The sequence below is a fragment of a genome, unplaced genomic scaffold (genome assembly GCF_019419815.1).
Source record: "Pyrus x bretschneideri cultivar Hongxiangsu unplaced genomic scaffold, Pyrus_bretschneideri_v1 Contig3, whole genome shotgun sequence".
In the NCBI taxonomy this organism is placed as follows: Eukaryota; Viridiplantae; Streptophyta; class Magnoliopsida; order Rosales; family Rosaceae; genus Pyrus; species Pyrus x bretschneideri.
This window is the reverse complement of record NW_025999612.1, coordinates 79,777-104,068: the sequence shown is the minus strand read 5'-3', so window position 1 is coordinate 104,068 and position 24,292 is coordinate 79,777. Positions and strand designations below refer to the sequence as shown.

General features: G+C 38.7%; 2 protein-coding genes and 1 non-coding gene across 3 annotated transcripts; 1 reads left to right on the top strand and 2 right to left on the bottom strand.

Moving 5' to 3' along the window:
• Positions 1-4,134: 4,134 nt before the first annotated feature.
• On the bottom strand, positions 4,135-5,343 carry LOC125479760. The gene is made up of 2 exons (XM_048589603.1): positions 4,843-5,343; positions 4,135-4,758 (listed from the first exon to the last, which is right to left on the bottom strand). The coding sequence occupies exons 1-2, from the start codon at positions 5,341-5,343 to the stop codon at positions 4,135-4,137; spliced, it is 1,125 nt and encodes a 374-aa protein (XP_048445560.1).
• A 456-nt stretch (positions 5,344-5,799) lies between these two features.
• On the bottom strand, positions 5,800-6,638 carry LOC125479635. The gene is made up of 2 exons (XM_048589199.1): positions 6,149-6,638; positions 5,800-5,940 (listed from the first exon to the last, which is right to left on the bottom strand). Exons 1-2 carry the CDS (start codon positions 6,636-6,638, stop codon positions 5,831-5,833), a joined length of 600 nt encoding a protein of 199 aa, XP_048445156.1. The 3' UTR covers positions 5,800-5,830.
• Positions 6,001-6,107, top strand: LOC125479890. Its single transcript, XR_007260347.1, has one exon. It is a non-coding gene; the product is annotated as a small nucleolar RNA R71 (small nucleolar RNA).
• Positions 6,639-24,292: the final 17,654 nt, after the last annotated feature.

Genomic DNA, 24,292 nt, shown 5'->3' with positions numbered 1-24,292 from the left:
GTGAATATAAGTTCATAACGATTAGGTGAAATTCACTTATATTCTAGCGTCATATTTATGCATGAAAATTAAGCGCGCATTCTTAATAAACATTCATAAATAAGTTATCAATCAAACGGTTAAACAAATTGAATTCACAACTTATGAAACGTAATTAAAAGTACTCAAATCATATTGCAAGCATAAACATATATTTCGAATCACCCCCTAGCTAAGGGGGGTTTAGTTCCTCATAACTTTGAAATCAAAGAAACACCTAAACATTCCAACAACTCAAAACTTGAATTGTATGAACGTTTAAGCACTATTTTCTTCCATTTCTCATACGTACAAAACAAAGAGAATTAAAATGAAACTTTGAAATCAAAGAAACACCTAAACATTCCAACAACTCAAAACTTGAATTGTATGAACGTTTAGGCACTCTTCTCTTCCTCGTTGTTGTAGCACAAGGTTTAAGGATAGGTTGGTTGGGGGGATGGAAGTGTTGGGGAATTATGGAAATGGATGAGGATTGGTGGAAATGGAAGATGGTTTTTTGGATTCTAAGGGAGAAAAACTCACGGCTAGGGAAGTGTTTGTGGTGTGTTGTGTTGTGAATGAGATGATTTTTGAATGAATGAATGCAAGGGTATTTATAGGAGGAGTGGAGATGTATATGGCTATTTGTTTAAGGTGTTTGTGGTTGCAATGATGAAGAATTGCATGTGGAAATAAAAGGGAAAATGTGGTGAAATGATGAAGTAGGAAGGTGGAAATGCATGTGAGATGTTGGAAAGGAAATGGGAATATGAGTAGGCCATGGCATGGGAGTTGTTTTTGTTGGTGTAAATGTGCCATGGTTGCAATGATGAAGAATAAAGGGTGCATGTGGGGTGGAATTGAATGAATGCAAAGTGAATGAATAATGAAATGAGTTAAAGAGGGAGAATGTGGTGAAATGATGAAGTAGGAAGGTGGAAATGCATGTGACTTGTTTGTGGAATAAAGAATGAATGGTGGAATGATGAAGAGTTGCATAAAGAATGCATGTAGGGTTAGCTAGGTTGGCTTTGTTTGGGTGCATGTGTGTTAATGGTGGTTTTGCATGTGAATTGATGGATTGTTTTTTATGGAATGGATGGTTCTTTGCATGGCTTTTGAAGTGATTGTGGGCTTTGGAATTGGAAGGAAATGCATGGCCTTGGGGTTGGTTTAAGAGAGAATGGGCTAGGCCCTTTGTTTTATGTCCAAAATGAATACAAGGCCTTCAAATTCGTCCAACACTTTGGCTCCAATCATATGCTATCCATTCCAAGCCCAATTTTGCTCCAAAATGCATCTTTTTGCTTCCTTAGCCATATGAACCTAAAAACACACGAAAATGGCTTAAACTACTAAAACAACTATGAATTAACAACATAGATGCACGAAAACAAGCTAAGTAAGTCGCCTAAATATGCTCCTATCATTATCCTCTCAGATTTATCTAAATATCTAGAAACAAGTCCACAATGATGGCAGTCACAAGAACATTCGAAACTAGAATAGATTAAACACAAAGATTAAGAACTAAACATGGCATGTAGTCGAATAATAATCAACAAGATACTTCGAAAATAATCATGTCATGGCTTCATCATAAATCTTAGAAAAGTATTTTAGTTACACATAATCATAATAAAAATCACAAAAGAAGTCATGGAAGATGAAACCCGGAAAAGAATGGCAAAAGCATGCTAAATTGTCCTCTTTCACTTTTGACGAATTTCTTGTGTATTTCGTTCCCCCTTTAAGATAGCCTATGCCACTCAATTTATTCTAATAAAATCCTAAAAATTCTGATAAAAACTATCCTAAAAGAAAACAAACTCCTAAATAATTAATGACACAAACTAGGAAAGAGTCCTTCTTGACTTGGGAAACACGGCATCTGTCTTGCACGCCAGATTTGGGGTCGACTATCTTCTGAAAAATTCTGTAAAAATATGAAAAATGTGGCTTTATCTCTTATTTTTCCACGCATATATTGCACGCCTCTAGGAAAAATCGGGAAAGCCTCCAAATCTTCATTCTCCTCCAGCTGCGCAGATCTGACGGGAAAGTTACTTCTGCGAGATTGATTAGTAAAACTGGAAAGTTTGGCTCCATGAAAAATTACGAAATTCGGACACAAAGATCTTCCACCTCTTAGCTTCCTTCTCCACTTAGCCTTGCATCAAAACTCCTCTGGAAAGTTGAATTATCGCCAAAAACGTTCTAAGTGCGCTGATTGGCTGAAACAGAGAAAAGGGGAGTAATCAGGCTCTTTTAAGACTAATTCCTTAACAAAACTTAGGGATAAATGATATGAAAACATGATAAATAATGCACCTATCAAATACCCCTAAACTACACTTTTGCTAATCCTCGAGCAAAACAAAAATAAAAGACAAGAAAAACAATAGACCTTCCATACATTCGCCTCAAAGCAATCTAGAGACGGTCACCAAACTTAAGAGAATTTAAACATTTTTCAAAATCAAATTAACCAAGCCTTACACAACATTCTCAAGCGTAATGAGTGAAATAATCAATATCAACACAACTTACTCAACCCGGATAGGTATATGCAAACCAAAGTTTCCACTTCAAATCCTTTACCATGAGTATCACTCACAAAGAAATCACACATTAAAGGGCAAAGTGCTTCACTCAAATCATGATCAGCAATATACAACCCCATAAGCTTACTCTTCATATCAACTTTCCACTAATGTAAGTCAATGCAACACCAAAGGTCAAAGGTCTTTACAAGAGTTGTAACATTAGGCTAGGGTATGAGCTATCAAAGAAAGGATAGGGAAGAACTAAAACTCAAGAAATACCAAGATATCTTCGTTATGTACCTCGGTTGGTCCTCTTTAAAACTTGGATCTTCTATTATTGGCATCCAGGACTCATGATGTAGGAATGGAACAATTTCAAGCTTTTATTTCATAACTTCTAATATAACATAAAAGGTTGGTTAGAACGGCTCAAACGATCCAAACATGGCCTTAATCATCTCCCTAGTGTTGCATGACTTAGGATTTCGCCTCGAGAGATATTGAAGTAAGTTCTAGTGAATGATAATGTAATTGTGAAACTCACAAGAAAGAATATGCAAGAGGCTCAAAATCTCACAAGGGTTCAATAAGTTTTCACTTAAAATCCACATATAATTCTCTAAGTTAGAAGCTAATCATATTGACATTGGTTATTGGTATAAAATAAACTTGAGAATGATCATGTAAGAATCAGATTAACCATATAAAACAGTTAAATTTTCACATAAAAAAGAACAAATTCAAATAAGTTTGTGACCTAGAAGAAAGCAACTTATTATCATTGACTTATGGAAGGTCTAACAAAACGACCCAAGAAAAATAAAATCTTTTTTTTTTTTGACAATTTTTTTTATGAATTGTTTTTTTATGACATTAAGACTTAAATATAAGAACGGAAAATAGAACAAATAAACACAAAGAAACATATGCCAACAGAAATTACAAACAGCAAGTTGCAATATGACAGTACCACAGGCAGTTTCGACCTTCAAACAGAGATTTGATCATAACTTTTGAAAGAAAAATCCGATTTTCAAAATCTTTATATGGATGGAAAGAAGACAAAAAACTGAAGAACTCAAAGCGGACAAATGTTCAAATTCCTTCCCAGTTAATACAGTTTTACGCAAACATAGACATGATGAACACTAAACAAAAACGGAACACAGAAACAGAGATCGAGAACAACCCCCCCCCAAAAACTTGAATCAAACATTATCCTCAATATGTAAAACAAAGAAAACAGAATGAATAACACACTGAAAGAAACACACTGAAAGATAGGGTATGAAAACTTCCCGGGATTTTTCAATCGAACATGCATGAGCAATGTTGACCGTGAGACGTCATGCCTTGTAACGTACTCCTCCCCAAACTGCGCATGCTGGACGTCCCCCAAACTGGATCATTGCAGACAACCGTGCCTGAGAGCATGAACGGAATTAAAACTTACTCAAACAATAAGAAACTAAAATGAAAAATTACGAAAATAAAAGAAAAGTTTAGAAAGCTTGGGTTGCCTCCCAAGAAACGCTTCTTTATAGTCATGAGCTAGACTATGCTGAAATTAACATGAGGATGGCGGATCATTCAAATGAGGAACCACTCCATGCATCTTCTTTGTTTTCCCTTTCTTCCGCCTTGTGGCTTTGAAATGTGGTGTCGACACAAGACAATGAGGTGATGCTCGTCCTAGAGGCTCCCATGCTTGCCTCCACTTTGGTGAATGAATGAGGGACGAATTGAGGGCTGCAATTATGTCCATGGCTGCCTCTCCTTCCATATTTAACTCTGGATATTCACTGCATGTCTTCAACAAATTTGTAGAGACATTCTCCAAGAAGTTGGCATTAACAATGGCAGCAATAAGCTCGATGTTGCTGCACTTTTCTACGTCGACTGGTAACTTAAGTGCTTCAAACATCTTGAATTCTATGGATTCTCCTTGAACTCGCAGCTTGAGTGTGCCTTCTTTGACATCAATTAAAGCTTCAACGGTTGCAAGGAAAGGATGACCAAGTAAAATAGGAATGTTTTGGTCTTCCTTCATGTCAAGCACAAGGAAATCTGCTGGAAAGATGAATTGGTCTACTTTGATCAAAACGTCCTCAACAAGGCCCTTGGGATAAGTCACTGATCGATCAGCCAATTGCAAAGAGACGGATGTTCTTTGTAGCTCTCCAATACCTAGCTGCTAATAAATAGAAAATGGCATGAGATTAACACTGGAACCAAGGTCTAAGAAAGCTTTATTAAATTTAAAATCACCAATAACACATGGGATAGTGAAACTCCTCAGATCTTGTAATTTTGGAGGCATCTTTGTGGTCAAAACCTCACTGCAACAATTTGTAAGCTCAATCTTCTCATGGTCTGTAAATTTCCTCTTGTTTATGCAGAGACCCTTCAAAAACTTTGTGTACGATGGAATTTGTGCTATAGCATCGAGTAATGGAATGTTGATTTGAACCTTTTTAAATTTCTCCGATATATCTAACATATGCTTGTCCTTTCTCTGCCTCTGAAATCTCTGCGGGAAAGGCATAGGAGGATCATAATTCTTCAACTTTGGAGCAGGAGTAGGAGCAGCGAGTGGTGAAGAAGGTAGTGGAACTGCTTCGTTGGCATTCTCTTCTTGGTCCTTTGGTTCTACGACTTCTTCCCTTCTATCATATAGTTTGCCACTCCTCAATGTTCTAATGGCATTAACTTGCTCCTTGCCTTTTGGATTAGCATCAGTTTGGCTTGGAAAACGCCCCGGTTCTCTTTCACTCATTGCCGCATCGATTTGACCGACTTTTGCTTCCAATTTGCCGATGGCTTGACTATTTACTTGCAGCCCTTGTTGGAGAGCCTGTTGCCCTTATTGGAGAGCTTGCAAAACTTGAGAATTAACTTGAACCATCTGAGCGATTCTTCCCAAGAAGGTTTCTTGGTGTCTATAGGTGCGGCTCCTTGTTGCCATGGCTTGGATCCTTGGTTAAAATTATTCTTCCAAGCTAAATTAGGATGCTCTCTCCACCCTGGATTATAAGTATTTGAGAAGGGGTCGTTTCTTTGACGGTTAAACGCGTTGACTTAATTAACCTCTTCAACTTCTGGACAAGTACCACTTTGAGGACAAAGATGAGTAGGATGGGTCTGAGTAGCACAAATCCCACACGGTTCTGCATTCTTGGATAACAAAGTCACCATTGCATCTAATTTCCTTGATAGTGCAGCCACCTCATTCGATGAACTTACTTCATATGCAGAGTTTCGGGTTAACCCTCTACTATCCCATTGAGATGAATTTGCAACAACATTCTCAATGATAGTAGTAGCTTGCTCTGGTTCTTTACCCAGTATATTACCATCAGCGGCAGCATCCAATCTATGTCGACATTCATCACTTAAGTGTTGGTAGAAGTATAAAATTAGTTGACATGGTAAAAATTGATGGTGTGGACAACTAATTATCAAAGCTTTAAATCTCTGCCATGCTTGAAAAGGTGGTTCTCCCTTGTTCTGCCTAAAGTGAAATATGTGATCCCTCAACCTCTGAGTTCTAGACTGAGTGTAAAACTTTTGAATGAACTTACTAGAAAGTTGAGTCCAAGAGGTAATTGATCTCGCTGGCAGAGTCTTGAACCAGGTTCTAGCATCACCCGTGAGAGAGAAAGGGAAAAGCTTTAGGCGAATGAACTCATCGGAGACGCCTTTAATGTTGTTCTGTGTCCCACAAATATCCAGAAAGTTATCTACATGTTCACTAGCATCTTGGTTCTCATCACCAGAAAACTCGGGCAACATGTTAATAACATAATCTTTAATCTCATAAGAAGAAGTAGCATCAAGTTCAGAAAAAACTATGCATGATTGTCGAGAAGAAAATTGCGGCATAGAGAAATCTTGAATGGTTCGATGTGCACCATCGTTATTGTCGTTTGCAGCCATCTCTTCCTGTTCGCTCTTCTCCTTAGCCTTCTCTTCTCTTTGTTCCCTTTGTTCCTTGCGAATTTGCTTGAGCTTTTGTTCAATTTCTGGTTCGAATTCCACAAGCTGACTTTCTGAGGAACGAGTATCGACCATTCACCTATGAAGAACCAAAGAATGATTTCAGTAATACGCTTTCAGATGTAACGCAGAGAATCTGCTGATGGGTTATGGTGGAAACAAAATTCCAATTGGAAGACTAAAAGACTCGGGGTGGTAAGGGAAAACTAAAAGCCAAAAGAAGAAGGTATCTACCGGACAATGATAATCAAACACTAATAGTCAGACAAGGAAAAGTCTAATTGACAATTAAAGATTTATGCGATTAGCGAATTTTTTTTTTAATATGAAAATAAAAACAAGATAAAGAACAAAAACAAAGGTAAAAATAAAAGTAAATTAAATAAAATAAAATCAATTAAGTAAAGTGTAATCAACAAGCCGAGCTGGGATTAAGAGGCAATCCCTGGCAACGGCGCCAAAAACTTTATGTATATTTAAACTAACCCAAATAATAGATTAATTTAAACCAAATTAATTTCAACCTCAGGAACATCCCCATATTTTTAGAAAAATTTTCCACTGTCGCACGCGCCCTCACGCGCAGGCACGTGCCTGGCACGCTGACGGCGTCAGTTAACGCCATCAGGAATATTCCGTTAACTTTAACAGATTCCGTCAACGCCGTTAGGAATATTCCGTCAGTTTTGATGGAATATTTCGTCGTCTTCTCCAGTTAGGAAATTTTCAAATCCTCCTATCTTCTTCGTTTTTCAACCAAATTTCACAAAATTGGTATCAAAATGAAGCTTACAATGAGAGGAACAAATTCATACCACTTTCAAGTGCTAAAACACATAGGATCTCGCCGGGAAAACTCCACCAACTCACGCCAACATTGAAACTCACGATCCCAACGTCCAAAACCTTCAAACGAACCACCCCGAGCCTCCTAAGGACCTCACCAAGCTTCCTACAAGCTTGAAATTCCAAAAAACACAAGAATTAACGTGTGCATGAATAGTGACAAAATCGGGGTATCCCGAGTTCGACGTGAAAATGAAGGTATCTTTACCTGAAATGGGTATGGTTGGACTCCCACGGACCTCACGAGCAAGAATATGTACTTTGTTTCTTCGATCTGTGAAGTTTACAAGGGTTTTGGGGTATGTCCGTACAATGGGATAGAAAATGGGGAAGGGAAATGGCACGGGACAGGGTGCAGGGTAGGGAAATGATGAGGGAAATGTGTGGGGGAAATGTGTGTGGTCCACAACCAGCCCCACCAAGCTCAAAACAACCACACAACGTAAAAAAATCACACTAGGGGCAAAATTGTCCTTTCACACGTCCTTCAGGTTAGACTTGATTACCTGAACATTTTGAGTAGTCTCCTCAACAATCTCCGGGCCTATTGCCGATACTCGAATGAAAGCTGTTGTTGTAGGCAAATTCCATTAAATCCAACCGCTGGTGCCAAGCATCACCAAACTGCAACACCGAAGCTCGCAACATATCCTCCAAAGTCTGAATAGTTCTTTTTGACTGTCCGTCTGTCTGAGGATGATACGCCGTACCATAAAGTAGTCTCGTACCCAAAGCTTCCTAAAACGCCACCCAAAACTTAGATGTAAATCTTGGATCACGATCTGAGACAATACTCACAGGCACACCATGGTATTTCACAATCTTTGAGATGCATAACTCAGCTAATCGGCCCAAAGAATACTTCTCCCTTACTGGAATGAAATGTGCTAACTTAGTAAGCCGATCAATAATCACCCAAATGCCATCAAAACCATTATGTGTACGTGGAAGCTTGTACACAAAATCCATAGTAATATTTTCCCATTTCCACTCTGGAACGGGAAGCGGCTGCAAGAACCCAAACGGCTTCTTCCTTTCCACCTTAACTTGCTGACAAACAGCACAGCTACTCACATACTCAGCTATCTCTCTCTTCATACCCGGCCAATAATAAAACGGTCGAATGGTATGATACATTTTAGTAGCTCCTGGATGCATAGCATAAGCCGAGATATGTGCTTCATCGAGAATTGCTTTCTTTAAGTCCAAATTATTAGGCACAAACATCCTACCCTCCTGCATCAGCATGCCATCCGAATCACGAACTCTGAGGTCTCTCCTCCTCCCTCGATCTCGAGCTTGAATTAGTTCTTGAGTTTCCCTATTAGCTACCTGAGCTTCGAGCACCGGATCAACTAAAATTGGTCTAACTTGAAAATTAGCAAGTAAAGCTACCTATCGATCTTCTGCCTCAACCTCACTGTCGTAGCTCTTAAGTCTGCCAGAAGAGGAATGCGACTAGCGTACAATGCATTGATACGACCCTGAGACTTCCTGCTAAGTGCATCAGCCACAACGTTTGCACGACCAGGGTGATAATCAATTGTGCAATCATAATCACTGAGCAGCTCCATCCACCTCCGCTGACGAAGATTAAGATCCCTCTGCGTGATGCGAACTAAGTAAGCACACAAATTAAAACCCTCTTGTGACAATTGTAGTAAAGATGCAAGTAGGGATCGTTCTAGACCGGGGATTAGGAGGGATTGCTAAATCACTTGGAAACTGACTCAAAAACGTAAAACAAACGTTAAAAACACTAAACTAGACTCAAAGAATGCAAAGCTAAACAATAAAACACTAAAACAAATCAAAAGACTCAAAGAATACAAAACGCTTATAAACACAATCTAAGACACTTTCTAACTAAATTAGACACTAAGGTAAAGGGGGATTGAGGTTTTGACGAAATTAAACTAAATGCACAAATTGTAATTTAAAGGCAGAATGTAAATATGAATGTGATGAAAATATGGATGAATGATAGCTAGAAGGTTCTTCTCCACACATGTCACACTTGCATACACTTTGATTTTCAGTTGGTCTTTCGATGAATTATGAAACTCAACGCCCCAAATTAACCGTGAATTGCACTAATTAACCCTCAGTTTTTCCACAAGTTATTAAGTTGGATGATTGCATACGACAACCCAAAACATTCCCTACAAGTTCCCTACATGAATTGCATAATAGAGATACAAGCAAGAATCATTAAGTTCTATGAAAAACATAAGCATTGACGAAGCATTCGTTACTATGAATTGCATGAAACTTATGCTAAGAATTCATTCAACGCGATCGTTTTCAAGCGACCTTCACTACTTGTGATTATAAGATTGTAACTATTAGGTGAAACTCCCTCATAATCTAGCATCATATTCATGCATGAAAATTAAGCGTGCACTCTCAATCAACATACACAAATAAGTTATCAATCAAATAGATGAACGAATTGAATCCACAACTTATGAAATTCCAACCAAAAGTAATCAATTCATATTGCAAGCATAAACATGGTTTCGAATCACCCCCTAGCTAACTAGGGGGATTTAGCCTCTCATGGTCACAACAAGAAAAATAAAATTGAATTTAAACATAAAGAACAAAGGATGGATTACACCTAGAACGCCCAACGAATCCACTTGAATTTCTGCGCGTCTAAGTCCTCTTTCCTCTTCTCCTTGCTGCGACAGTTTGGTTATGGGTGGTTTTTGGATGGTTTTCTGGGTTAGGGATAGATTTAAGGTGGTTTAGGGATGCGGCAAGGCTGTGGGGTGGTGTGTGAAGGTTTGTATGGTGGTGGAAAGTGTGAAGGAAGGCTGCGGCTGGAATGGTGCAGGGAGATGGCACGGCTGTGATAAAAAAATGTGGAAGATGGCTGCACGGTCCCTTGTAAATATGCGGCTGTTTTTGGAATTAAAGGGGCCTGGAGGTCACGGCTTTGTGAGAGAATATATGGAATTAGGGTGAATGATTATAGAATGTGGCTGATTAGAATTATGGGAGATGGCTGCAATATGGGAAAGAATGGGATTCACGGCTTAAGAATAAATTAAGGGAGTAAAAAAATGGCTGAATGGTTTTTTTCTTTAAAATCCATGAATGGCAGCGGCTAAAAGACAAGAAATATGGGATATTAGGTTGAATATGGATGCACGGGTTAGGGTGGAAATAATGGGCTATTAGGGTCAATAATAAAAAATGGAGGCCACGGCTTGCTTATTATGGAATGGGAGGTTGATGGGATTTGCGGCTAGGTTAGAATAAATGGGATATGGTTATGGAATGCACGGGTAAAGTGGATGGATTTGGATGGTTGCTAGGTTTTTAAGAATTGTGGAATATATGAAGAATAGTGTGCGGCTAGGGGAGTAAAAATGTGTAGGGTTTTAGAAAACTAACCCTAGCTTATTTAAAATTAAATCAAAGGCTTATGAAAATAGGAAATTAAAGCATAAATATAAAGGTGCGGCTAGGAAGGGAAATAGGGCTAGGGCCTTGGTTTTGTGTCCTAAAGTGCATACGAGGCCTATAAAGTGGCTAGAAAATATGGACGTTTAGAATTAGGAAAGGTTACCAAAACGGGAAACTTAGGGTCAACTTTCCTAAAATAGGAAGCCTTGTTTGAGTAGGATTCTTCGTTTTGGTAAGAATTCATCGTTGGCATAGGAATTCGTCGTTTCTTCAAGTCTTCAACTCATTCATTCCTCTTTCGCTCCAAAAGACTCCAATTTGCATCTTCTTGCACACTTTGGCCTTATAATCTGAAAATACACAAAAGTGGCCTTAAACACTAAAACAACTAAGTAAACACAACATAAATGCACGAGAACAAGCTAATTAAGTCGCATGAATATGCTCCTATCACTGCGTAAAAAGATACTGAAGACTCTTATGATCTGTAAAGATCTTACATTTCTCTCCGTAAAGGTAGTGTCTCCACAACTTCAACGCAAAAATAATGGTGGCTAACTCTAAGTCATGGGTAGGGTAATTCAACTTATGATGTTTCAGTTGTTGTGAAGCATAAGCAATTACCCTACCATGCTGCATCAACACACAACCCAAACCATTCAGAGAAGCATCACTATAGACCTCGAAATCACCACTATCGTCCGGGAGCGCCAAAACAGGTGCATGAGTGAGACAATACTTCAACTGCTGGAAACTCTGCTCGCACTTGTCATCCCACTCAAATTTAACGTCTTTCCTCGTTAATCTCGTTAGTGGTGAATGATAGGAGCATATTCATGCGACTTAGTTAGCTTGTTCTCGTGCATTTATGTTGTGTCTCCTTAGTTATTTTAGTGTTTAAAGTCACTTTTGTGTATTTTCAGATTATAAGGCCAAAGTGTGCAAGAAGATGCAAATTGGAGTCTTTTGGAGCGAAAGAGGAATGAATGAGTTAAAGACTTGAAGAAACGATGAATTCCTACTCCAACGAGGATTCCTACTCCAACAAGGATTCCTACTTGAAGTAGGAAAGTTAACCCTAGGTTTCCCGTTTTGGTAACCTTTCCTAATCTTAAAGGTCCGTATTTTCTAGCCACTTTGAAGGCCTTGTAGGCACTTTAGGACACAAAACAAAGGCCCTAGCCCACTTAGCAATCCCTTGTTGTGGCCTTTCCCTTTCTTTCCTTCCCTTGCCGTGCAAGGGGGGGTATTTAGGTCCAAAGTTATGCACTTAAACCCTATTTCCCTTCCTAAACTAAACCCTAGCCACACCTTGCAGCCACTTCCCTTTTAATTTCTGATTTTATTTCCTAATTCTAGCAGCCTTTGACTTAATTTTAGTTAATAAAAATAAGCTAGGGTTTTAATTTTTGAAACCCTATATAAACTAAGCTTAGCCGCACCCTAGGGTTGATTATTATTCATTCTATTCAATTTTCAGCCACATTCCCTACCTTTGCCGCAGCCACCATTCCTTTTCCCCTTCAATCTGCCATTTTTCCATCAATTCCAGCACCTCCCATCTCTGCCGCAGCACCACCATCTCTTCCCCCCACCATTCCACACCTCCATACACCACCCACACCCCTTGCCACAACCCTTTACCACCCTAAACCCATCTATAACCCAGAAAATCATCCAAAAACAACCCAAACCATCTCTGCCGCAGCAAGGAGAAGAAGAGAGAGGAGCTTAAACGTGCAGAAATTCAAGTGGATTCCTTGGGCGTTTTAGGTGTAATCAATCCTTTGTTCTTTATGTTTAATCTCAATTTTGTTTCTCTTTCTGTGAACATGAGAGGCTAAATCCCTAGTTAGCTAGGGGGTGATTCGAAACCATGTTTATGCTTGCAATATAAATTGATTACCTTTGGTTGGAATTTCATGAGTTGTGGATTCAATTCGTTTAACTGCTTGATTGATAACTTATTTGTGTATGTTTATTGAGAGTGCACACTTAGTTTTCATGCATGAATATGATGCTAGAATATAAGTGAGTTTTGATAGGAGCATATTTAGGCGACTTACTTAGCTTGTTTTCGTGCATCTATGTTGGTAATTCATAGTTATTTTAGTCCTTTATGCTTCTTTTGTGTGTTTTCAGGTTCTAAGGGCTTAGGGAGCAAGAAAGTGCATTTTGAGGCTATTTGGGGCATTTTTGGGCATGGATTGGATAGCTTAATCATGGAGCAAAGAGGATGGACGAAATTGAAGCCTTGTATGCTCTTTGGGGACATCAAACAAAGGGCCTAGCCCAATCAAACAAATCCTTTGAGCCATGGAAAACCTCTAGCCCAATCAAACATATTATGCCATGCAAACCAACCTATTTTAGGCCCATTCTATGTACTTAAACCCTAGCCCTTTAAACTAGCCTTATTATCACTCACCACATATCATTCATTTATCACTTATCATACCATTCACTTATCATACCATTCACTTATCAAACCATTCACTTATCACTTCCATTCACTTATCACTTATCACTACCATTCACTTATCACTCACCACATATCATTCATTTATCACTTAACATATCATTCATTCATCTCCTTATCCTAACCATACACTCATCTACTTATCATAACCATACACCTATCACTTATCACTTATCACAACAACAATCTTCCACATGCACTCCCATCCTTTTTCCCTTAAACATTTCCAACCACATTCTTCCACTTCATCATCACACCACCTAATCCACATGCTTTCACCACCTAAGCCACATGCATTTACCTTGACATTATTCTTTCATCAACACACCATCTTTCCCTTTTCAAAACACCTTTGCCGTGCACTCTCCATCACAATTTCAGCTTTCCTCCTTGCAAATCCACATGCATTCACTTCATCATTACACCATCACTCATTCTTTAAATCCACATGCACATTCAATCATTCACTCAAGCACCCTTGTGCCATGTTTCCCCCTTTGTTCCCACCCATCACATGCATCAACACACCAACTACAATCAATGCCGTGCACTCCCACTTCATCATTCCAGCTTTCCAATTTAATTCACATGCATTTCCACCTTCCTACTTCATCATTTTAGCCAGCATTCATTCTTTAATCCACATGCATTCACACACACTTCACACAAGAAAACATCCACATGCAAACACATGCTTCCCCAACAAACAAATCAGCCAACACATGCACAAATCCATCCATGCCGTGGGTTCACTTTGGCCCCCTTGTGCAATTCCAGTTTTCACATGTGTCCTAGCTGTTTTTCCATCATTCCTCCACACAAATGCTTAAACAAACAGCCATATGTTCCCTCCACTCCTCCTATAAATACCCTTGCATTCCCATTCATTCAAATCATCTCATTTCATACACAACACACCACAAACACTTCCATCTTCTCCCTAGCCGTAAGTTTCTCACCATTTTCTCCACCACTCCTCATCCATTTCCATAATCCCCCAATCCATTCAACACACCAACAACATCCTTTAGTCCTTGTGCCACAATAAAGAGGAAGATAAGAGGGCCTAAACGTTCATACAATTCACGTTAGAGTTGTTGGAATGTTTACGCGCTTCTTTGATTTCAATGTTTAAATTCAATTTTCTTGTTTTGTAATATGAGGAATGGAAGAAAAGAGTGCCTAAACGTTCATACAATTCAAGTTTGAGTTGTTGGAATGTGTAGGTGTTTCTTTGATTTCAAAGTTATGAGGAACTAAACCTTTTTTGGCTAGGGGTGATTTCAATACCATGATTATTTATGTAATATGAATTGATGAATTCCGGTTATGAACTCTTGATTCGTGAATGAAATTGGCTTAACTATTTGATGATTAACTTATTTGTGTTTGTTGATTGAGGGTCGACACTTAATTAGCATGTATGAATATGTGGCTAAAGTTTAAGAAGGTTTCACATAATCGTTACTAACTTATACTTGAAAGTAGTAAAGGTCGCTTGTCACGATCGCGTTAAGTTTAATTCTTAGCATGAGTAACATGATGTCATAGTTGCAAATGCTTTGTCAATGCTTATGGTTTTCATTATTCTTAATGATCTTCGATTGTATCTCTATTATGATGACATGTAGGGAACTTTTGAGAATGTTTTGGGTTGTCGAATGATGCCATCCAATCCAATAATATAAGGAAAATCTGAGGGTTAACTAGTGATGTCACGGTTAATTCGGGGCATTGTCGTTCATAATTCAATGAAGGAATAACTGGAAATTAATTCATATGCATAAATATCATGTGTGGAGAAAGAACCCTTAGCTAGCTTCCCATCCATTCATTTCCGTCAAATCCATATTTACAATTTGTTTTGTTTCCAAGTATCCATTTTAGTTTAAATTCGTCCAAATCCAATTCCCCTCTATTTCGTTGAAGTCTTAGTCTTAATCTTTCTTATTTTTAGTTTTGCTTTCTTCGAGCATTAAATAGTGTTTTATATTGTGTTTTTATGTTTTTAAGTCAATTTAGAAGGTTTTAGCAAGCCCTCCTAATCCCCGGTCAGAACGATCCCTCACTTATCCATTCTACTACAATTATCAAACGAGGGTTTAATTTGAGTGTCAAGTAAATCTCGCATCAAGTTTCACCTAATAGTTATAAACTTATATTCACAAGTAGTGGAGGTCGCTTATAAACGATCGCGTTAAATGAATTCTTGGCACTTGATGCGAACTAAGTAAGCACACAAATTAAAACCCTCTTTTGACAATTGTAGTAAAGATGCAAGTAGGGATCGTTCTAGACCGGGGATTAGGAGGGATTACTAAATCACTTGGAAACTGACTCAAAAACGTAAAACAAACGTTAAAACACTAAACTAGACTCAAAGAATGCAAAACACTTATAAACACAAACTAAGACACTTTCTAACTAAATTGGACACTAAAGTAAATGGGGATTGAGGTTTTGACGAAATTAAACTTAATGCACAGATTGTAATTTAAAGGCAGAATGTAAATATGAATGTGATGAAAATATGGATGAATGCTAGCTAGAAGGTTCTTCTCCACACATGTCACACTTGCATACACTTTGATTTTTAGTTGGTCTTTCGATGAATTATGGAACTCAACACTCCGAGTTAATTAGGTCCGCTTAAATTAACCGTCAAGTTCTCCTTAAGTTAATGAATTGGATGGGTTAGCGCAACGCAATTCAAAACATTCTCCAAAAGTCCTTTACGTGAAAAGCACAATAAAGATACAATCAAAGATCATTAAGCATCATGAAAACTATAAGTGTTGACGAGGCATTCGTTACTATGATGAGCATGAAACTAGTGCCAAGAATTCATTTAACACGATTGTTTATAAGCAACCTCCACTACTTGTGAATATAAGTTCATAACTATTAGGTGAAACTCACTTATATTCTAGCGTCAAATTCATGCATGAACATTAAGTGTGCACTCTCAATAAACATACACAAACAAGTTATCAATCACACAGTTAAACGAATTGAATCAATCATTCATGAAATTCCAACCAAAAGTAATCAATTCATATTGCAAGCATAAACATGGTTTCGAATCACCCCCTAGCTAAATAGGGGTTTAGCCTCTCATGTTCACAAAAAGAAAAATACAATTGAATTTAAACATAAAGCACAAAGGATTGATTACACCTAGAACGCCCAACGAATCCACGTGAATTTCGGCGCGTCCAAGCTCCTCTTTCTCCTTTCTTCTTGTTGCGGCAGTGAGGTTAAATGGTGTTGGTGGATGATTTGCGGGTTTAGGGATGGATTTATGGAGGTTGGGTGGTGCGGCAAGGTGGTGGAGTGATGGAGGAAGGATGGTATGGTGGCTGGAAGGGTGGAGGAAAGGTGCGGCTGTGTTGGATGGTGGCTGCACTGGCTAGGGAAAGGCACGGCAATAATGGGAATTGGCTGATGGGATACACGGTTGATGGGGGAGAATAAGGGGAGTTGCGGCTTAGGATGAATAATGGGATTGTTTGGGAGAATGTTTTGGGGAGTCACGGCTGAGAAGAAAATATAAAAATATGGTGGCTACAGCTTGAAACGTTTTTTGTTTATTAGGTTTTCTTTTGATAAATGGGGGGGGGGGGGGGGCACTGATAGGAGCATATTCATGCGACTTAATTAACTTGTTCTCGTGCATTTATGTTGTGTTTACTTAGTTGTTTTAGTGTTTAAGGCCACTTTTGTGTATTTTCAGATTATAAGGCCAAAGTGTGCAAGAAGATGCAAATTGGAGTCTTTTGGAGCGAAAGAGGAATGAATGAGTTGAAGACTTGAAGAAACGACGAATTCCTACGCCAACGATGAATTCTTACCAAAACGAAGAATCCTACTCAAACAAGGCTTCCTATTTTAGGAAAGTTGACCCTAAGTTTCCCGTTTTGGTAACCTTTCCTAATTCTAAACGTCCATATTTTCTAGCCACTTTATAGGCCTCGTATGCACTTTAGGACACAAAACCAAGGCCCTAGCCCTATTTCCCTTCCTATCCGCACCTTTATATTTATGTTTTAATTTCCTATTTTCGTAAGCCATTCAATCCATTCATTCCCATTATTCTTTTCCCTAGCCGCCATGATCCCATAATTTTCCTTGTAGCCGCATATCATTCCATAAACCTAGCCGTGGCATATTTATCCTAATATCCCATTCATCCCATTTTTAGTCAGCCACCATCCATTCTTTTTCCTTTTTAAACCGAGCACCCATTCACACCCTAATTCCACCCTAATTTCATTCTAAGCCGTGCATTCCATAACCTATTTTACACCCTAATCCCATTCATCTCAACAACAGCCGCAGCACCATATAATTTATTTTTCTCTGCCGTGCATTGGATAAAAACCAATTCCAACCTTTCCCCATATGGATCAGCCACATTCACATTGTTTTAACCTAATGCCGTGCCATATCCCATTTTTTTATTCCAGCCGCTTTTTCCCATCAATTGCAGCATTCCAGCCGCAGCCATATATTCCCATTATCCATTTGCCGAGCCATCTACACAGCATTTTAACCCATTTTTCATCTCTGCCCGTGGCCCCCCCCATTAATTCCACCCTAATTCCTTCCAGCCGTGACATTGCATTCATTCCAAAACCATTCCAGCCGCAAGCCACATTCACAGATTTTTACCCTAACAGCCGCACCTTTTCCATTCCAGTGCAGCCACCATCCAACATTCCTCCACACTTTCCACCACCATACAAACCTTCACACACCACCCCATAGCCTTGCCGCATCCCTAAACCACCTTAAATCTATCCCTAACCCAGCAAACCATCCAAAAACCACCCATAACCAAACTGTCGCAGCAAGGAGAAGAGGAAAGAGGACTTAGACGCGCAGAAATTCAAGTGGAATCGTTGGGCGTTCTAGGTGTAATCCATCCTTTGTTCTTTATGTTTAAATTCAATTTTATTTTTCTTGTTGTGAACATGAGAGGCTAAATCCCCCTAGTTAGCTAGGGGGTGATTCGAAACCATGTTTATGCTTGCAATATGAATTGATTACTTTTGGTTGGAATTTCATGAATGGTGAATTCAATTTGTTTAACTGCTTGATCGATAACTTATTTATGTATGTTGATTGAGAGTGCACGCTTAATTTTCATGCATGAATTTGACGCTAGAATATAAGTGAGTTTCACCTAATAGTTATGAACTTATATTCACAAGTAGTGGAGGTTGCTTATAAACAATCGCGTTAATTGAATTCCTGGCAAGAGTATCATGCTTTTCATAGTTACAAATGCCTTGTCGATGCTTATAATTTCCAAAGAACGTAATGATTCTAACTTGTATCTTTATCATGCTGTTCATATAGAGAACTTGTTAGGAATAATTTGTTTGCGATGCATATTCATCCAATTCAATGATTCTAGGGAAATTTGAAGGTTAATTTAAGCGGACCTAATTAACTTGGAGTGTCGAGTTTCATAATTTATCGAAAGACCAACTGAAAATCATTTTGTATGCAAGTGTAACATGTGTGGAGAAGAACCTTCTAGCTAGCATTCATTCCATATTTCATCACATTCATATTTAAATTCTGTCTTTAAATTATAATTTGTGCATTTAATTTATTTTCGTCCAAAACCAATCCCCCTTTATCTTAGTGTCTAATTTAGTTAGAAAGTGTCTTAGTTTGTGTTTATAAGTGTTTTGTATTCTTTGAGTCTTTTGATTTGTTTTAGTGTTTTATTGTTTAGTTTGCATTCTTTGAGTCTAGTTTAGTGTTTTTAATGTTTATTTCACGTTTTTGAGTCAGTTTCCAAGTGATTTTGCAATCCCTCCTAATCCCCGGTTAAGAACGATCCCTACTTATTTATATACTACAATTGTCACAAGAGGGTTTTAATTTGTGTGCTTACTTTGTTCGCATCAGCCACGGCTTTTGGGAATAGCTGGAATGGAATGGTGGGATGCACGGCTTAGGAGGAAGAATTAGGGTGAATGGCTGAATGGGGGGCCACGGCTTAGAGTGAAAAGATTAGGTTCTTGCGGCTGCTAGGATTAATGTGTCAAGGCCGAATAGAATGAATGGGAAAATATAGAATAATGTGCGGCTAAGTTGTAAAAATGTGTAGGGTTTTAGAAAATAAACCCTAGCTTATTAAAATTAAATTAAAGTTAATTCAAAGGCTGCTAGAATTAGGGAATTAAATTAGAAATTAAAGGGGATTGCTTAATAGGTGCGGCTAGGGTTTAGGGTTAGGGCTTTTGTGCATAAAATTGGACCAAAGTGCCCCCCTTGCAAGGCAAGGGAAGGGAATTAGGGTTAAGGCACGGCAAGGTTGTGTAATTGGGCTAGGGCCTTGGTTTTGTGTCCTAAAATACGGACATTTAAGTTTAGGAAAGGTTACCAAAAGGGGAAACTTAGGGTTAACTTTCCCACTTCAAGTAGGAAACCTTGTTTGAGTAGGATTCCTCGTTTTGGTAAGAATTCATCGTTGGAGTAGGAATTCGTCGTTTCTTCAAGTCTTCAACTCATTCATTCCTCTTTCGCTCCAAAAAACTCCAATTTGCATCTTCTTGCACACTTTGGCCTTATAATCTGAAAATGCAACAAAGTGACTTTAAACACTAAAATAGATAAGGAAACACAACATAAATGCACAAGAACAAGCTAATTAAGTCGCATGAATATGCTCCTATCAGCACTAGTTTCATGCTCATTATAGTAACGAATGCCTCGTCAACACTTATAGTTTTCATGTTGCGTAATGATCTTTGATTGTATCTTTATTGTGTTTTTCACGTAAAGGACTTTTGGAGAATGTTTTGAATTGTGTATGCGCTGTCCCATCCAATTCATTAACTTACAGAGAACTTGAAGGTTAATTTAAGCGAACCTAATTAACCCGGGGTGTTGAGTTTCATGATTCATCGAAAGACCAACTGAAAATCATCTTGTATGCAAGTGTGACATGTGTGGAGAAGAACCTTCTAGCTAGCACTCCATCCATATTTTCATCAAATTCGTATCTACATTCTGTTTTATTACAATCTGTGCATTTTGTTTAATTTCGTCAAAAGCTAAATCCCCCTTTACTTTAGTGTTCAATTTAGTTAGAAAGTGTCTTAGTTTGTGTTTCTAAGTGTTTAGATTCAATTTATCACCCAAATTCGTCCAAATTAGTGTAAGTGCTCAAAACTGCCCAGATTGTGTTTTTAAGGCAGTTTTGAGTGTTTTGGTGCAGTTTTGAGTCTTTTGGTTTGTTTTAGTGTTTTAAGTGCTTAGTTTTTCATTCTTTGAGTCTAGTTTAGTGTTTTAACCTTTGTTTTACGTTTTTGAGTCAGCTCCAAGTGATTTAGTAATCCCTCCTAATCCCCGGTTTAGAACGATCCCTACTTATACATATACTACAATTGTCAAAAGAGGGTTTTAATTTGTGTGCTTATTTAGTTCGCATCAGTGAAGCAATCACAGAAAAATCTTTAACAAACCGTCGATAATACCCTGCTAAACTAAGGAAACTCCTCACTTCAGTGACGGTTCGCGGTTGTTCCCATTTCTCCACAGCTGCCACCTTTTGAGGATCCACCAAAATACCTTGAGCTGAAATGACGTGCCCCAAAAATGCAACTTGGTCTAACCAAAACTGGCACTTGCTAAATTTAGCATACAATTGGTGTTCCCTCAACCTTTTCAACACCAAAGTAAGATGTCGAACATCTTCCGCTTTAGATTTAGAATACACCAGAATGTCGTTGATGAAAATAATAACAAATCTATCCAAATATGGCTGGAACACCCGGTTCATCAAATCCATGAAAGTAGCTGGCGCATTCGTCAATCCAAATGGCATAACCAGAAACTCGTAATGACCATAACGAGTCCTGAATGTCGTCTTAGGAACATCATCCCTACTAATCTTCAGCTGATAATATCCAGACCTCAAGTCAACCTTGGAGAATACATAAGCACCTCGAAGCTGATCAAATAAATCATCGATACGCGGCAATGGATAACGGTTTTTAATCGTCACCCGATTCAATTGCCTGTAATCAATACATAGCCTCAAAGTTCCATCTTTCTTTCTCACAAACAACATTGGAGCTCCCCAAGGTGAAGTACTAGGCTGAATAAAACCCTTATCCACTAATTCCTGCAGCTGAACTTTCAATTCCCGTAACTCAGCGGGAGCCATATGATAAGGAGTCAAGGAAATAGGATTAGTACCTAGAAGCAACTCAATGGTGAACTCCATGTCTCGATCTAGCGGCAAGCCAGGTAAATCCTCAGGAAAAACATCAGGAAAATGTCTGACTACCCTTACATCCTCTACTCTACTAGGAGCAGCCTCATCCAACACCATATGAGCTAAGTACCCCTGGCAACCTTTAGATAACTATCTTTTCACTTGCACGGCCGAAATAACACCATGTCTCACCCCACTCTGCTCGCCCACAAAAGTAACCACAGGTAATCCAGGACAATGGAACGTAACTATTTTCTCATAACAATCAATATTGGCACGATTGAAATGCAACCAATCCGTGCCCAGAATCACATCAAAATCAACAATATCCAACGGGATAAGATCAGCCGGCATAACAACATTCTCCATTATCACTGGACATCCTGGGTACACACGATCTACAATACATCTCCCCCCCTTTAGGCATAGCAAACTCTAAATCATACCCTAGAGGTGTGGGGCGAGCTTGCATCACTTGAGCAAATGTATGAAAAATCACAGAATGCGTAGCACCACAATCAATTAATATTCTAGCAAAATAACCTAGGATATTTAACGTACCCATGATCAAATTTGGATTGTTTTGAGCGTCCTGCAGAGATATGTTATGAATACGCCCCTGGGCCTGCTGTCGTCCACCTTGACCTCTGCTAGTCTGGCCACCACAACTTTGAGTACCACGCCCCTGACTGGGTTGACCAGACTGCCTCGAAGACCCCGCACTACTCGAAGCAATCTCCCCCTGCTGCGTCTGTCCTCCTTGAAACCACTGAGACCCTTCTGCTGGGACTGGAGGATACGGCATTGATAGGAGCATATTTAGGCGACTTACTTAGCTTGTTTTCGTGCATCTATGTTGTTAATTCATAGTTGTTTTAGTAGTTTAACCCATTTTCGTGTGTTTTTAGGTTCATATGGCTAAGGAAGCAAAAAGATGCATTTTGGAGCATTTTGGAGCAAAATTGGGCTTGGAATGGATAGCATATGATTGGAGCCAAAGTGTTGGACAAATTTGAAGGCCTTGTATTCATTTTGGACATAAAACAAAGGGCCTAGCCCATTCTCTCTTAAACCAACCCCAAGGCCATGCATTTCCTTCCAATTCCAAAGCCCACAATCACTTCAAAAGCCATGCAAAGAACCATCCATTCCATAAAAAACAATCCATCAATTCACATGCAAAACCACCATTAACACACATGCACCCAAACAAAGCCAATCTAGCTAACTGATAGGAGCATATTCATGCGACTTAAATGGCTTGTTCTCGTGCATTTACGTTATGTTTCTTTAGTTATTTTAGTCCTTTATGCTTCTTTTGTGTGTTTTCAGGTTCTAAGGGCAAAGTATGCAAAATGGTGCATTTTGGTGCATTTTGGAGTAGTTTGGGGCGTTAAATGGATTGCATATACTTGAAGCCAAGTAGATGGACGAAATTGAAGACCAAAGGAGGCCCTTTGTACCAGAAATTCACACCAACACATCCCATTTCAGATTGCATTCCAATCATTCCAGCCAAGCCACATGCACTCCCTTTAATTTATTCAACCTAGCTGTCAAAGCACATGCACATTCACCCTAATCATTCACATACACAATTTGCCATCATTCACACATTCATTCCACATGCATTCCCTTCACAAATCAGCCACATGCACTTTGCCTTTCATCATTGCACCATAAATCAGCCACATGCACCCATAATCATTCAACCAACTTTGCACATGCATTCATCATCATAACCTAGCTGTCATTACCCTTTAATCACATGCATAAATCAGCCACATGCATCTCCCATCACCATTTCAGATTTCCACCAAGTTCCTAGCTGTCATATTCCCTCCTTTTCACCTATAAATAAGCATCCATTGCAGCCACAATTCATTCATTCCCATTCATACACAATACACAACCATTCACGCCAGAAATTCATCCCCTCTCTATAACACATCCATACTTCACCATTCCTCATATTTTCTGCCCAAAAAGAAGCCTTGAGGTCCCCTACATCCATCCCTATCCTAAACACATCATTCTACACCATCCATAACTCCCCATCCCTCCAAACCTATCCTTAGACCGTGTGCTACAACGAAGAGGAAGAGAAGAGGGCCTAAACGTTCATACAATTCAAGTTTGAGTTGTTGGAATGTTTAGGCGTTTCTTTGATTTCAATGTTTAATTTCAATTCTCTTTGTTTTGTACGTATGAGGAACTAAACCCCCCTTGGCTAGGGGGGGATTCGAAATATATGTTTATGCTTGCATTTTGATTTGATTACTTCTAATTGCGTTTCATAAGTTGTGAATTCAATTTGTTTAACTATTTGATTGATAACCTATTTATGTATGCTTATTGAGAGTTCACGTTTAATTTTCATGCATGAATTTGACGCTAGAATATAAGTGAGTTTCACGTAATAGTTATGAACTTATATTCACAAGTAGTGGAGGTTGCTTATAAACAATCGCGTTAAACATATTCTTGGCATAAGTTTCATGCAATCATAGTAACGAATGCCTCGTCAACACTTATAGTTTTCATGTTGCTTAATGATTCTTGCTTGTATCTCTATTATGCAATTCATGTAGGGAACTTGTGAGGAATGCTTTGGGTTGTTGTATGCAATCATCCAATTCATTAACTTAAGGAAAACTTGACGGTTAATTTAAGCGGACCTAATTAACCCGGGGCGTTGAGAATTCATGGTTTATTGAAATGCAATTGGAAATCTTTTTATTATGCAAGTGT